The sequence below is a fragment of the Vanessa atalanta genome, chromosome 20 (assembly GCF_905147765.1).
Source record: "Vanessa atalanta chromosome 20, ilVanAtal1.2, whole genome shotgun sequence".
In the NCBI taxonomy this organism is placed as follows: Eukaryota; Metazoa; Arthropoda; class Insecta; order Lepidoptera; family Nymphalidae; genus Vanessa; species Vanessa atalanta.
This window is the reverse complement of record NC_061890.1, coordinates 986,301-1,002,828: the sequence shown is the minus strand read 5'-3', so window position 1 is coordinate 1,002,828 and position 16,528 is coordinate 986,301. Positions and strand designations below refer to the sequence as shown.

The 16,528-nt window shown below is 32.1% G+C and overlaps 1 protein-coding gene across 1 annotated transcript in view; it reads left to right on the top strand.

Annotated features, from left to right (window-relative positions):
- Nucleotides 1-16,528, top strand: part of LOC125071825 — an 18,767-nt gene extending 2,239 nt beyond the window's left edge. The window contains exons 2-5 of the mRNA XM_047682219.1: nucleotides 11,035-11,146; nucleotides 14,648-14,839; nucleotides 15,392-15,644; nucleotides 15,898-16,528. Coding sequence (XP_047538175.1) covers nucleotides 11,055-11,146; nucleotides 14,648-14,839; nucleotides 15,392-15,644; nucleotides 15,898-16,257 — 897 coding nt within the window. The 5' untranslated portion in view covers nucleotides 11,035-11,054 and the 3' untranslated portion in view covers nucleotides 16,258-16,528. The remainder of the gene's footprint in view (nucleotides 1-11,034; nucleotides 11,147-14,647; nucleotides 14,840-15,391; nucleotides 15,645-15,897) is intronic.

The window sequence follows — 16,528 nt, the reverse complement described above, 5'->3', positions numbered from 1 at the left end:
CTTGCACAAAGCACTACTACCGTAATAATGTAATAATTTTATATTCTACAACCATTTCCAAAACGCACTGTATCTCCTGGTATAAAGTTTACGTATATTCGATTAGTTATCTTTTCTATTTATCCTTCTTTATTAGCATAAAAGACAATTACATATATAATTATTAAATAGATATATATTTATACAACGTATTTTGAAGCTATGCTAATCTGATGAACACAACATACAATATTTTTAAGCAATTTATTTATTTACAAAAAAAAAATGTTGAATTATTAAAAATGTAAATCGTATACATACTAAGCGGCAGATTATAAAACATTTGGTTTTATGTATAAACAAACGCTAAAGCAGTTATTCTTGATGTGTAATAGTCTTAGATTACTTTTATTTGCATTTTAGAAATAGTTTCAATGTTTGTTATATATTATAATACAGAACATTAACTAGCTTACGATTTTTTAGGAAATGTTACATTCTTAATAATCATTAGATTTTCAGAATAAGAACAATTCATTGAATAATATATCATCGTACAAAATATTTATTACACCAGTTAGATGTCAGTTTTATTTGGTCGCTAAAATAACAAAGAAAACAAAAATAGAAAACTTATAATATGGACTCAAACTGAGATATTCCAGAGGTCCCATATTCCGTTCAGTTGATCGGGACGTCTGATTAATGACAGATCTCCCCTTAAGTTATTGAAATTATTTGTTTTCATACGATAAAATGTAACAGCAGGTAATGTCTCCCCTTCTTAATCAGGAGCTCTAAACTTTACTCCACGCTACTCTTCTGTCTCCAGTTGTTTTTAAAAGGATGTCAATATAATAGGTTGTTTTTATGTCTGGCTTTTAAATTAGATCGAAAGATTTAAATCTAGGGACAGGCCAATAAAATTAAAAAGTGTTTGAGTTTTTCTGTCAAGAAATACTCAGTAGTAATCCAGAGTTTTCGAGTTAGCTATGTTTACAGTTCCGTGCCAAAAAATATATTTTGTCTTGGTGGTTGAGCTTTGGGTAAGTCTGTCTGAGTAGTTATCATTCCTCATATATTTTACTGCCACAATACTCAACAACACTTTGTGTTGTAGTTTTCCGGTTTGAAGGGTGAGTAAAGCCGTGTAACTAGGGGCATAGGGACATAACACCTTAGCTCCCAAGGTTGGTGGCGCAATGGTGATACGAGGAATAATATTAATATATCTTACACTACCAAAAGTCTATGGGCAATCCTAACCATTTACTATTAGGTCCTTATGCCAGTTCGCTTACCTCTAAGCAGTGGCGTGGCTAGGCGGGCGAGGGCCCCGGCACATAGGAAAATAATCGGGCCCTCAGCCCATCTTTCCATCTCCTCTTTAACTTATATTGCTTTCAAAATAATAGACAAGAAAAAAATATCTTGTTGTCATGGTCGATGTTATTTAGCTTCAGGAGTCTGGCGAGTTGGCTGACCCGCTCTTTTCAAAGCTTAGGTTAGGTTGCCGCTTGAACTCCGGGGTCCTGGTGCACTGAACCACCTGGCCCTACGATAGCTACGCCACTGCCTCTAAGGCAAATAAAAAAGTAAAGCGTTTTCCTTAGGCTTGTAGTCTTGCCGCTAATAATGTCCCATCGGACTGTGAGAGTGAGGTAATTGATACTGTACCTGTGTGTGTGTGTGTCTGCACAAGAAATCTATTTGAATTTCACAATTATCCTACATATCAATATATAGAAAAATCAATTCTGTCTCATCCTATCAATAAAGTAAAAAGTAATTTAGCTTTACGAAGATTATTGGATGTTTTGAACTACAACACATTAAAAATCAATTAGTAACATCGTAGCAGCCTCGATTTAATATTATATAAGTTTCCAATGATTATTAACTGTAGATAAAAATCATAACAAAAAAATATTAATTATTTTACACGTTAAAAATACTGTTAGAATATTAATGTCGCGTTTGGTTGAAATCCGCAGTTTTGGCATGGAATTCCGCTACTTTTGTTTAGTGCAATTCTATAACTTTGAAATCATACAAGTTTCATAAGCGTTAATATAAATATCAATAATAAATTAAATTTTAATGGAAAACATTACTATAAGCTAACAAAAGTATTATAGTAATTAGTTATACTTTCTAAATACTGAAAATTAAACCAAAGTTATATATTCCAATAAATACACGCGTTGTATTCAGCGTGAATTGTAATCACGGAAATATAAATCGGCTTAAAACTAGAAGCGTGTTGGCCGTCTTAGTACCTGTTCAAGTTGGTTACGTGACGGCGATCGCAACTCACGGCTACTCGGCTAGTGGAATAGAGAACTAAAGATGAGAATGCACTTATTTCATTTTATAGGCAACTGACGTGTGAGATCGGTTTTATTGAATTTTAATTTTGAGCCTTTGAAAAATAATGAGTCAAATCATATTATTTTAATTGTTAAATATAGAACATGTTTTATTAGTGTTAATCTTATATCTATTACTATCAGTTACATCATTTCCACCCTTTAATTAATAATTAATTTTAATTTTAATTCGACCATAATTATTATTATTCATAATGTGACGTAAACATATATGCATCTCCCGATCATTTAAGAAAATACATTTTTTTTCGATTGACAACACTAAAATTTTTTTTAATAGTTTGTAACACGAAAGCACGTATTTAATGTGATTTGCTGTCTTTTTTTGTAGTCGACTGACGCACACTAAGATATTTTGTATGCACGATCGTCAGTCATTTACCTCTGAAGTGAATATATAGATATTTATTTATGTCTGTTTGAAAAAGACTGACCTGAAAACGGAGCAAATAAAATTAAACTTGTATTGAATTCAGAGTAATCTTTCCTCACTGATAGCGTTATCACTGCAACGCCCTTCCTCTGCTGGTATCATGAAAAGGTTGAAGGTTTAAAAAAATGCATATATTTCAACTATCTGGACACGTTTCGTTCGTTCGCGTAGAATTCAGCTGATGAGGAAAATCCTTCAAAACCTGGATATATACCTTTATATCCAGTATTAACATTTATAGGAAGAAAAAAAACTTCGTAGCAAATTTTATCAAAATCGATTCAGTGATTTAGCTGAGGAAGCGTAACAGACAGATTTAGTCTCATTTATAATATTAGTACATATGATACAAAGAAAATATGTCCAGGCACAATGCAAATGATTACGCATTTGAGCTGCAGCGTTATTCAGTAAGAAGTCACTTCGTTGATGGCTGGTCGACTACGGTCACAATGTTTTTTTTATATCCTAATGTGTATCCTTTAAATTTTATAATCCTTATATTTAACTAGAATAAGGATATTAGATATAATATGTTTACATTTAATTCATATAATCTATGCTTAGTAGTATTCATATAATCTATGTTTAGTAGGCACAAAAGCATTTTTGAATTGTCATGTTACATTGTTGATTTAAACATCTACCATCGGTTCGTAAAGCATATTCTACCGAGAAGAATCGGCAAGAAACAAAGTAGTTACTAATTTCCATCATCACAAGTAAAGCTCCCAGTATTGTTTTTTCCGATATCTTCAAAAATCGTCATATTCCAGTGGATTTTCACAAAAGCCTGTTACGAATTATACACCTAAATATCATAAATCACTCCGTCCATTGGTGAGAACCGAATAAAAATCCGTTAGGTAGTTTATAACGTTCAGACAGACGGACTTTGTTTTATAATAGTTACTGATGTTGCATAACATTTTCTGACATTACATTTGTTCGGTGTTTTTCGAGTTTGTTATTACCGAATTGCAGCAGTTCTGGTTATTATTATATTTGTATTTGTGTGCCAGTATACGGAACATAGGTCCACTTATACTGTTATTACTTGACAATCAACAAGGTCGGAAAGAGATCAGGTGCTAAACCTAAAGGTTAAGTTGTCACTGAAGAATTTTTTGGCAGTAAAACTCAACGACTTATAAATATCCAAGAACCCAGGATTCCAGGGTTTGCAGCTAAATAAGCTAGCAACTAGACAAACGAGGCACTTAAAATACCTTTGCACAAATACTACAACAAATCATAGTTATCTCTTGTTAAGTGATCTATTCGCACGTACACATCCGCGATTCGCGATCTCCCAGATCCAATACACACATGTATACTTTACGTGATTGTTTTATGTACTTTCAAAGATCGTTTATTATGTCTGTATATACTTTTTATTCATATACTTAGTTTAAAAAAATATATTAATACATGACTTATCTAAAGCAGGTTATGGTCAGAACTTTTATATTATAAGATCTAAGACGGCGACAATTCTCAGCGGATAATTGCAAACTGCGCAGTAAATGGTACATTGCGTAAAACATCCTACATATCCTGGTTTGACTGGTGAGTGATCCTGTGTAATTTCAAGCATGAGAGTCAACATCTCATTGTAAGAAGTAGTTCATATTCATTATTAGGCAGTTCCTTTACTTGTTCGCCTTTAAATTAAACATAAAACTCAACAAAGTAAGCAGTGTGAAGATATGCTTCGTGTGTCTATCTGATCAGTGATCACAATCCGGCAGTGCTAGTATAGTCTCTAACCTTTCCCCATGACAAAACAGGCCATTACACGGCAACATTTTAGGGCTAATATATAGTAGAAAAGTTTAGCTAATTTAATTATATATTCGTTAATTTATATGTACATATATTTAAAAGAGTGCGCGGGGCAAAGAGCATATTGGCTTACGATGAAAAATATTAACACAAAACTACACGTTCTATTATTATTTTCAAATTATATAACGACAAATAATATAACGATTATTTGTGATTTAATAGTTTATATGAACTTAGTTTATGTATCATTTAATTATTGTATATTCTTCCTTATTAAAGAAAAGACGGTGAAAGATTACCTTCCAACTAATTTAAGCTATCATCATCAGGTGTGTGTGTGTGCGTGCACAAATAGGCACACTCCCAATTCCCTCGCTCTCCTAATTATAATATATTTCATAATTATATTTTTAACTTGGCCTATTAAAAAATTTAAATAGCATGCCAAGAAATATTGATAAATAAAGCATATTAATCAATATAAAATTATATTCATGATAAAAAAGCGTGGACAGTATTGATAGTGTAGGCTTTTCTCTTTAACTACTCTATTTTTAGATAAAAACCGCATTAAAATCTGTTGCAAAGTTTAAAAGATCAAAGACGGTGGGAAGCGGTTTTATTTTATACTATGTAGATACTAATTTTGTTTTCTAACAATCACATGAAAACATAAAGAGAAAAAAAATAGCTAAATGTTATGATTAATTTTAATTAATAAATAAACACATTATGTAAACAATACTAAAACATATGAAACTGAAATAATTAACTAAATGAAAAACAAAATTATTTATATTAAAACAAGACTATTAATAATACTGGGTACCTGGGTACACGAAACCTTGAAAAATCACACGTTCAGATCGAGTCAAGTCAACAATTCCAATGACACTAAATAAAAAAAAAAAAACAAAGAAATGTAGTATTACTAAATACTAAAGAATTACTTTTTGAAGGCCGATTGTGGACTACGAGTACCTATTAAAATTTGTCAAGTTGTCAATTGAGATATCGTTGGGCTGACATAGTGCAAATAATAATGAACAGTTTCATACAATCAATCTTAGAAACTGTTTTTTTTTTACCATTTTAATAGAAAACACAATTTATTATGTTTATCAAACTAATACATTACTGTTTCAATACATAAATTTATATTCCAAATGAGCTTAATAAAAAAAAAAATATATATGTATAATTATCAGCATCGTTAACGGTCGGCTCTAAAGAAAGGCCGATCAAATATGAAATTTCATTCTTATTGGTTTTGGATGGCTGTATTTTATTTTAACGGAACTACATAGTTCAAGCTTAGTCTTTAGACTTGTAGATTTTAAGCACAAAAAATATATGATTTTTAACAAATTTTAAATTACTACGAATATATAATCTTATTGCTCTCAATGATAGAAGAGACAAATAATGCCTACAATCGGAACTGCGATTCAACGGGAAATACGTACTGCTAGTATTCTCGCCAGCATTCCACGCGGTCACGATTTGACCAGTAACTATTTTTAATTTCAATTTCTATATTGATATTTATTTCACTCCTCTGCGTACGTAAATGTCTTTATATAAATTGTATGTATATCTTATACGAGTTCGTCATCTATTAACTCTAACCTACTGACTTTAATATGGACTAATTGGCCTAAAATGGTTCTTAATTTAAAGTCTGCCTGGATGGTGTTATGCCATATTGATATTTGAAAATAATCATGCATCTATAACAAGGAAATAAATATTATATAAAAGAAAATAATTCTTACTGTTTCTATTGTATAATAAGCTTCGTAGGTCTAATGGTTGGATATAAGGCCACAGATCACGATGTTCTCGGTTGAAATCCTAGGAATGTCCGATTATATGGCTTTATTGGGTTGTTCTGTCTGAAGATTCTCAGTACCAACCAGGAGTCTTGAAGTTGGAATGTGTTCACTCCCGAGCTTCGAAAATCACGTAAATCCCTTGCTCCTGCGCCTGAACCCTTACCGGTCGTGTAGAATTTATCATCTCATAGGTTTGTAGGAGAGTTAGGGAAAATGCACCCGTGTTTACACAGAAATGGTTGCACAATGATATTTTATAGGTTTTTGAAATGGTCGCCGTTGCCGAAATAGGTCAGGAGGACATTATCATCATCAGCATCAAAAGAATTTATAACGCTGACCGAAGCGAATGAGTAAAGTATTAACGCTGACCACAACTCTAACGTATATTAGTAGACCCATTGTAACATGAACATAAATATCTGTATACTTAAAGTAGGCTTATAAGTCCTTTTGATTATTAAATTTGATGAGAATATATTTGAATATATTGTTAACACCGGTTCGGAAGATTCTACCAAGAAGAATCGGCAAAAAGAGTTATATATTACAATTTAAAATTAGTAAGGATATTACTATACTTCTCTATAGTATATAGGATCATAGTAGCACTGCAATCGTATTACGCCGAATGCCAGCGTTCCTTGGTATACGCGTTGCACGCAAATTTAGACTTTTAATAATGTGCAGACATTATAAGTTCCTTTACTTCAAGTAAAATGTGCCGGCGTGATTCGATCCGGTGCATTTAATGTGAAACGTGCCTTAAAAACAACTTTACAAAGTTTTTTCTTGTAAATAAGTACGATGCGTGCACGCAGTTTTACCATTATTTCGTAACCTACATTGATTTCAGGCTCAGGCGCAGGCAGGCTATTTGGCAGACTATTTTGTACGACACTTGAAGGCTCAAGTACTAATATTTTGCCTTTAATAATGACATGTGTTTTTTTACCGACAATATTTAAATATGATATTTTAATTGTGATATATCGATACAGTTATTTTCACTATATGACTGGAAACATTAATATAAACTAGATTTCAGAATGAATTATAACTCTTAAATAATACTATACGTAAGTACGTAACTTTAATTTCTACGCGTGTAATCAACGTTGAATCTGGTAGTTTTTTTAAGCGTTATTATAAATGTAAGCTGTAGACCTATTAATAAATAAAATATATTTTAATTTAAACTCATTATATAGGTATACTTCAATATTTCATTGTGTAATAAAAACGATAGTTCGTATACGATTCGTGCAAGTTTAGCTCGTAATAGCAAAAACACGTTATTGCATTGCTCATCAAATTCGGGCAAACGTCTGTTACAGCACAGCCAACGATGCGAAAATGCATTCGTTCATAACGCACGGAACACTTTCTTTGCTAATAACTTGTTAATTGCACGAAATTATGATGCGTGTGAACTGTGAAGTGTATTTGAACGATTCATAATGATTTAAAAAAAAAAAAAACTTACGATCGAATTAAATTGTTGAAATTGAGAACTGTCAAACTGACCTAATTTTAACGAAATAACATTATCGTAAAATCAACTTGTTTTTGTGTTTCATATGTTCAATGTTCTTTACGTTTTAAGATTATGATAGTGCATATGATAATTATTAAATTAATTGAAGTCTTTATAATATATATAAAGGAGTCTTTATAGTAAATGTGTTTGAAGTTATCAGAACTGGATTTGGAAGTCTGGCGGCCTTGGGGCAACAGATAAGTAAAAAAAACTATGGGTCACAAGGATCATCGTTATTTTATATAAATTAATTTTAAGAATTTCCTTTCTGTCAGTAAGGTTTGTTTATAATTTATTTACTTTTTGTATCTGTAACTTTTAAAACAGCAATACTATGATATTACTACCTATTACTATAATTTGACTATATATATATAATATCTAAACATAATGATACATTAAAATACTTATCTCGTCGGAACCTCTCATGTGGAGGCTCCAAGGCCCCAGGGCCAGGGCCGGATCTACCATATGGCTTTTCGGGCTTCAACCCAGGGCCCCATGGATTCAAGGGGGCCCCAGCTAAGTCAAGTCAAAGATCCACAACTTTATTAAATTAGTCAGATTGTATGGTTTGCAGTCCTGCGAGTACTGCAATTAAACCCATTCAATTAATTTAATTCCAGTCTACGTTCAGATATTATGTCTTAGGTAGGCCCCTAAGTAGTGTTAGCCCAGGGCCCCTTAAACTTACGGTCCGGTCCTGGTCAGGGCAGTTATCCCGGTAGCCCTAGGTCCCCTAAAGTTATACTTCTTTTGGCGCGTTATGAAAAAATAATGACAGTGACATTATTATGAGGCGCACGCACAGGGTGACATGAAAACTATATGCTGAAGACTCTCGCTAAGCTGCCAATTAAGTGTCAAGTCATTCGAAATAGACAACTTTACATCTTATCTTATTTTACTATAAATTTAACTTATAATGTTTAAATTTATTAGTTAGTGTTGAAGTAGTTTTGAAAAAAGAATAAATTACATTTATCGAAATAATAATAATAAACTTATTATTAATAAGTAGATTAATATTATTTTATTGTAATTAACTATTTACATGCAATTAAAAGCTATTTTTAATTACACTGTAGATTTTTACGCGCGTTTATAAGTTAACGCACATATTTTTTTATAAAAGTGCAACGAAGTTTGTGAGTGCTGTCCTTGATTATAATTTTCTGTTTGTGCTTCCAATTTAAATGCGTTATTGAATAACTCGTAAATTCTTAATTCATGAGATTACAGGGAAACTTTACAATACTGTTAGTTTAACTATATATTTATAGGTCGACAGAATATTATGTCTTTTCTTAAAGTTTAACGTATAAAGTCAATTAATAATACTAAAACCATATAAAAACGGCGACATATAACCCCAACATTATATTTTAAAAATTATAATTAAATAAAACAAATCATTACTTTAACTTCTATGAAATCTTATAACTTTGATTTTACCTATAAAGAGGTAATGACATTTTCTGACGGGTCAAGCTCATGACAGTGAAAACCTGTATGTATTACGACTATAATTTTACGAGTACATACGAAGTAAAAGTAGGTATTAAGTTGGTGGTAGGGCTTGGTGCGATTCCAATTCTACCTCCAATTATTTCGCAACATGTAAGTTTCCTTAACCTTTTAACATGGTTCACATGTTTTCGAAAACGAATATTTTATCCTCGTCGTGAAAATATTAATGTCTCCAACCTTGCTCTATCAATTCTCGACCTCAGACTGTAATTATTTTCTACTTTTAAATAAAATAGGTCAAGTGAAATTAAAACTTTTTTTATATCGGTTTTTTATTTCAAAATAATTATGTTGTGAGCTAGTGTTACTGCACAAGAGTCGTGATATTATTTTATTGTTAGCTCCCAAGGTTGGTGGCGCATTTGCGATGTATAGCTGAATATTTCTTACAGTACAGATGTCTATGACCACTTAGCATTAGGTCAAACATTTGAAAGCATAGAAAATGGTGGTTAGGTTTTTGGTTTAATATTAAGATTACTTACCTTATTTACTTTTGTAGTTTATGCTTAGACAGTCATTAGCATTTTAGTGTTGGGCTATAGGCCTCCTCTACCATTGAGGAGAAGGTTTGGAGCATATTCCACAACGCTGCTCGAATGCGGGTTGGTGGAATACACATGTGGCAGAATTTCGTTGAAATTAGACACATGCAGGTTTCCTCACGATGTTTTCCTTTACCGCCGAGCACGAGATGAATTAAAAACACAAATTAAGCACATGAAAATTCAGTGGTGCCTGCCTGGGTTTGAACACGAAATCATCGGTTAAGATGCACGCGTTCTAACCACTGGGCCATCTCGGCTCTGCTTCGCTTAGACAGTCAATCGATCAAAATATTCTTTATTCGTGTAGGGTCATGAAAGAACTTTTGAATCGTCATGTAACAGTGTGGAATTACTTTATATTGAACATAGTATTTATTCTATTGAGAACAAAACGCATACAATTTCGATACTGTATAATAATCTTTTAGATTTCGTATGTAGTTTATTACAACTACTAATCACATACCACTTATCATTACGGGTTCATTTACCATTCAGCCCTAATCTATTCAATAAAAAAAGTTAAACTAAAAATAATATACGCTGTAAATTTTTTTTTTAAACTTCAAGCAATTTTTAAACGCAACTGACAGATTAATTTCGTATTATAGTAATCAATGAATTAGGTTATGTGTAGTACCAACTGCGTTATTAATATGACTTTCTAGCTACTGATGCTTTCGCTTGTAAACTGTTTTAGCACCTATACAAAAGGTTTTACTCGTAACTTTGTCACAGGTGACTAGCTTAATTTGCTATTCAATTAACAGCCTAGCCTTTTTAATACGCGACGTCGTTCAACTATGGCCTGGTTCATAAAATAGGGTAATTTGCTTAAGAAAAAACCCAACATAATTTTACTAGCCCGACCCGGGAATTGAACCTGAATGTACTAGCTGCTAAAACAACGTAGCAGTGGATAATACGAGTAAAAGAACCTCACATTATATAAACTAACAGATTATAAATTACATTTTTGTTTTATTTTCAGGTAGAGAAGTTACCGGCGTCATGTCAGCGACGAAGTATTCCCACCCATTCCTGAACGGTTTAAAGCCGCTTCCAGAAGGCTATGATGAAGAATTACAGCAAATAAGAGAATGGTCAGTTAGAAGTATTTAGAATTTTTTTTCTGTGCATCAATTCATTGGCACTCCATAGTGTAAGAGTTACGATCTTCGTGTAAAAAAAATGACCCTAAAATTTGATGAAATTTAGAGCTACACATCTATTTTTACAATGCGCTATTTTCAAAATATACTGTTTATTAAATTTATAAATCTCAATTCAGAAACGCAATAATATTAATGTTAGAAAATATCTTTGGTACATATTCGCAATAATTTTTAAAATTTCGGTAAACACTTTTTCGGGTCGAAATTCATATGAGATTCATAAGGGGAAGACCCCATATCCCTATTCTCTTTTCCAACCACTAGAGGAAAAAAGGCCAAATAAACAACATTTGACAGCAAATTGTAAAAAAATAGCGTTTAGAATGTCGACGAAACTATTATCGGGGAGTAAAGTTAAAGTCGAAATAAGTAGTTAAGTGTAATATAACACTGTATTATAAATAAATATATATTAATCATAAACGCTCAGGAGTGCACAATAAAGCTGAGTTATTAGCAAATCGCATGAAATACGTAAATACGTAATATGTTTTGTTTAACTTCTTGTCTAATTCCATTGGAATATACATTGGCTATACATAGATTTATCTGGTCATCTGTGATTTCATAGACATTTATCTGGTCTTTTTAAAAATAGAACACTTAACTGTTTTATTATTTTATGATTGTTTGTACTGTACGTTGTGTAAATAATCGTCGAAATTGTGTAAATTCATACGAACAGTTACTTTCTCCGCTTAAAATGGACTTAGAAGTTGGAAAGCCAGATATTACACAATGGTTTACAACATAAGCATATTTTATATAATCATTAGTTACAAGTATTTATAAGTACATAGTATATAAAATAACTTTTTGTGCATCCCACATTTGGGTTTTCCTCTCGTTTATCCATTTTAATTCTTGGCGCAGGGGGTGCAAAATATCCGATGCCTTGGTCGTCAAGTCTTAAACCATTGGAGATACTTTTTTGAGGGGGGAAATCGTATGTCTATGAACTATCTGCACTCAGGTGTTTGTTATTTTCAAGACGGAGCTAGTCCAGCAACCTGCTTAAATGCGAGTTTTTGTAAATGCCAAAATATCAAACGAAGCATGTAGATGTCCTCGCGATGTTTCCTGTTATAAAGATAATTGTGTTCTATCCGAGAAGGCACTTATTTTTAAGTTTACCACGCGTATTTAGATTATTAAACGAAAAGTACCCACGGAACATTAAAGTTAAGCAACTTTAATTATTTACTTATAAACATTATTAATTATAAAGTGGCAGCACTTTTGACGTTTTATCAAAAAGTTTCGCACTACAGCAAAATTGTATTCGCTTTAGTTAGTACACTTTAATATTCCGTCCCTTCCTATTGTTTTATAATCCGAGGCGCAGTGAGTGAGTCTGTTAGAAATGTTTTTTGTTACTCTTTTGTACATTGTTTCAATTACCAACAGTCCAATATCGATGGTATAATATGTTTAATTATATATACGCCAAACATATATAAATACAAAAGTGTTAAATCACTTGGAGGTAGGGCTTTGAGAAAATCTGGATAATGTAAATCCGCCAAACAGAAACGCTTAGTGTTGTTTTATTCCGGTTTGAATGGTAATCATTGTCGTAATGAGAATAAAGTTCTTAAACTGGTGTAACTTATTTTATTGAGAAATGTTTATTATTTCTTAAAGTACAAATCTGTGGCTAGTGGTGACCAATTGCCATAGGTGGCTCAATTGGGAGCCCGCTATACCTATATGACATTAAATAAGGCTTCGCACCAAACGTTAATACATGTGAGAATAATTTATCGCCACATAATCGAGAAATAATTGTAATGAGTCGTAAAATTTATTTTTATATTTAGAACATGCCTATTGTTATATTGTAATTTTACTACCAAATCTCAGTTTCCAACGAAGCTTGACAATTTGAACCACTCGTACTTCGCGACTACTTCCAGATAAAACGAGTCTACTGTAACAGTTTTTTGGACCTATAACTCTGAAAAAAATTCGGATACATTTTTTATTTAATTTTTTGTTTATATTAAGTTTATTAATTAAAGTTCAAACAGCATTTAATCAAAAAAAAAAAATGGTTTTCAAAATTCCTTTCTTCAATTTGGTCATTTTTCGACAGTAAAATTTTAATTTTGAATTTCCAAAATTATTGCAATCGATTACTTAGGATATGTTACCCCTAAAAAGTATGGTTCCAAGATTAATTTCATGTATTCATTGAAGAAATACAGAGGTTTGAAAAGTCGAAGTGCAAATTTGCACCAGTGTGGTGAGTGTGTGACCTCAAAGGGAGTGTGATGTCTACGGGTCAAATTATTTTGTATGTACATATATTGTGTTGATATAAAACGCAATAGTTTAATTGGATGGGTCTGGCATTAAACTTAGTCAATGAAGATATTATTAAAAAAAATATGAAGAGATTTTAAAATGAATCGGAGCATGATTTTCTACAGCTTCTTTACAGCGAATATGCCCATTTTTCTGGAGTATAGAGGTTCTTTGAATGGACGAACCACAATTTAAATTGCTAGTTTTATTTGGTACTTGTATTTTAATACACCCACGGTTAAATCTGACGACTTGGTTCTTTAAGGTTATTTCGTTTGATGTTTTTAAATTTCAAGTCGACGGGTCAAGTACATACCCTTGACATTGTAATTTATTTAAGGATTATTGTTGTTAATTAGAAAAAAAATTAACTTATCAGTTAAAAATTTAATTGGAGGCTAATTAAGATCTCATTTCACGATATAATATACCGTTATTGGCGCCCAGACACCGTTATTCAACAGACTTCATGTATTGTGTGCAATATGAAGACGGAATTATTATATATAAACATAAGAATTTGGTACATATCGCACCAATAGGTAGAAAATTAGGTTTTACGGTTTATAGATTTTTGGCAGAGTAAAATACAATCGTTACGTATACGTGGCCTATTTACTCATCCATTTCACTATAAATCAGAAATAAAATAAAATAAAGATAGTTTTTATATAACATAGAATCAGCGACAGACATACATAAACACAAGATGACAAGATAAACTATGTACTTATTTAGTACATCTAAGTATACAACAACTAAGTATCCGACTGAGGATAGTCTGTAAATCATTCCCGATTTGATTCATTTGTTTCTGTGATAAAACGATAGACGTAATTCTATCTTTGCCATTTAATAAAATTAAATCATATTAAAAAAAAAGAAAACATCAAGATATAAAGCATATTACCAAATATAAGATTATGTAGACGATAAAAAAGTACTTAGTATTCGCTGTTTATGTAAATTATTGTAATTCATATAAAAATGTACACGTTAATTAAATTTCATTTGAAAAAAAAGTAACTTGTTGCTTATTTACGTTTAATTTTATTCTTAAACGTGCCATACGAAAGGCCAATCGGAATGAAGTATATTTTCATTTGATTTTTTTTTTTACAGGATGAAAAGTCAACCTCATTTGCCGTACATATCCGATGAGTACGTGTTTCTGTTCTTACATTCAAATTACTATAAGGTGAAAGAGACAAAAGATACCATAGAATGCTATTTCACCTTGAGGAACAACTCCCCTGATCTATTCACTAATCGTGATCCACTGTTGCCGAAGAACAAAACCATATTGGACATCACGTGAGTACATTTGGTCTTAATTTTATTACTTTTATAGGAATAATTTCCTCATTTAAATAAGCTTACTTATTCAATTCTCATACGTATAAGGCTAGAAGACATAAATATTTTATTTATAAAGTATGCCTTAATTAAGACGATATACATTGTAACTAATATAATAAATTTGTAAGTGAGTTTGTTTGTTTGTAACGCTAACACGTCTTGACAAATGTCTTGTTATCAGAATTTCAGTAAAGAACATTGGGTACCTACCATCTGTCTCCCCCACCCACCGAACTGTGTCAAAGTAACATATTATATAGTTCACAAAAAAACATGATTGAATTTCGTTGTAATAAAACAAATGAACGAATTTCAAACACACGCGATACTAGTAATAATTATTCGTCCAATTACAAAACTTTCACGTAATTTATGCTTGAAGTTTTTACGTCGTACTGAAAATAAACTAAAGAAAGCATGCGCCTCCTATATATTTCTTAAAACTCCGTGCCTTACGCGAGCAAAATAAAGTTTCCATCAACAAAGAAGTCCTATTTTACGTTCCAGGCATATGATAGCCTTCCCCAAGCTATCGCCGGAGGGCTACCACATTCTACTTTACCGCCTCGCAGACACCGACTACAGCAAACTAAACTTTGCGGATGCAGTGCGCGTGTTCTGCATGTTTAATGATATCAAACTCTCCGAAGATCGCCTGTCTGAGGGCTATATTGTCATCTTCGATATGAAAGGATGCAGCCTCGGACATTTGACCAGGGTGACTTTGCCCGCGTTGAGGGCGTTCATGCATTATATACAGGTTTGTTTTGATTGATTTGATGATATTTAATAAAATTAGACCCGAAACTAAGAGAAAATGTTTTGTATATCGTTATAATAAAGTAGTTTATTAATAGTTAGTTTTTCGTACTTAAATTACACGTTTCAAATTTAAAATATCATGTATTCCCGAGGTGCTTACTATACGGATTCATATTTTTTTTTGCTATAAATCTAATAATGAATCCAAAACAATGGATTTAAAAAATATATATGACCAAAATTGTTTTCAGAACGCCCACCCGTGTCGTCTAAAGAAGATCCACGTAGTACACACCGTCTCATTCATCAACCAGGTCATGTGCCTCGTAAAACCGCTCATACATTCGAACCTGCTGAATCTTCTCAACTTTTCATCAGAAGGTCCAGAATCTGTGGTCGATGTTGAATACCTCCCAGAAGACTACGGCGGTCCACAAACATGCGTTAAACAACTACACGATGAACAACGGAAGAATATGGAGTCTAATTACAGGGACTGGCTGATTGAATCGGAGATATTCAAGGTTGATGAAAAAAAGCGTATTAAAAAGCCAAGTAAAGGTATGTTTGCGAGCTTTACCAGTAGTTTTAAGAGCCTCGACATCGACTGATCCAATAATAAATCCTATTTTACACATCTCTATTGCATGGTCATGCCTTGTTTCATGCTTCAGGTTCATTTAAAGAGTTTTTATTTAAGGAGGAATTATATCACCATAAACTGTTTGTGAATTTATTTTAAATGTTTCGGATTTTTGAGTTTGATATTCCACTGATATAGAGGATTTATTCATAATAATAGTGTTTATTTTGCTTTCGTTAAGTGCCAATTGTTATTCAATTATAGATTTTAGTAAATGCACTTGCTCAATTAATATATGA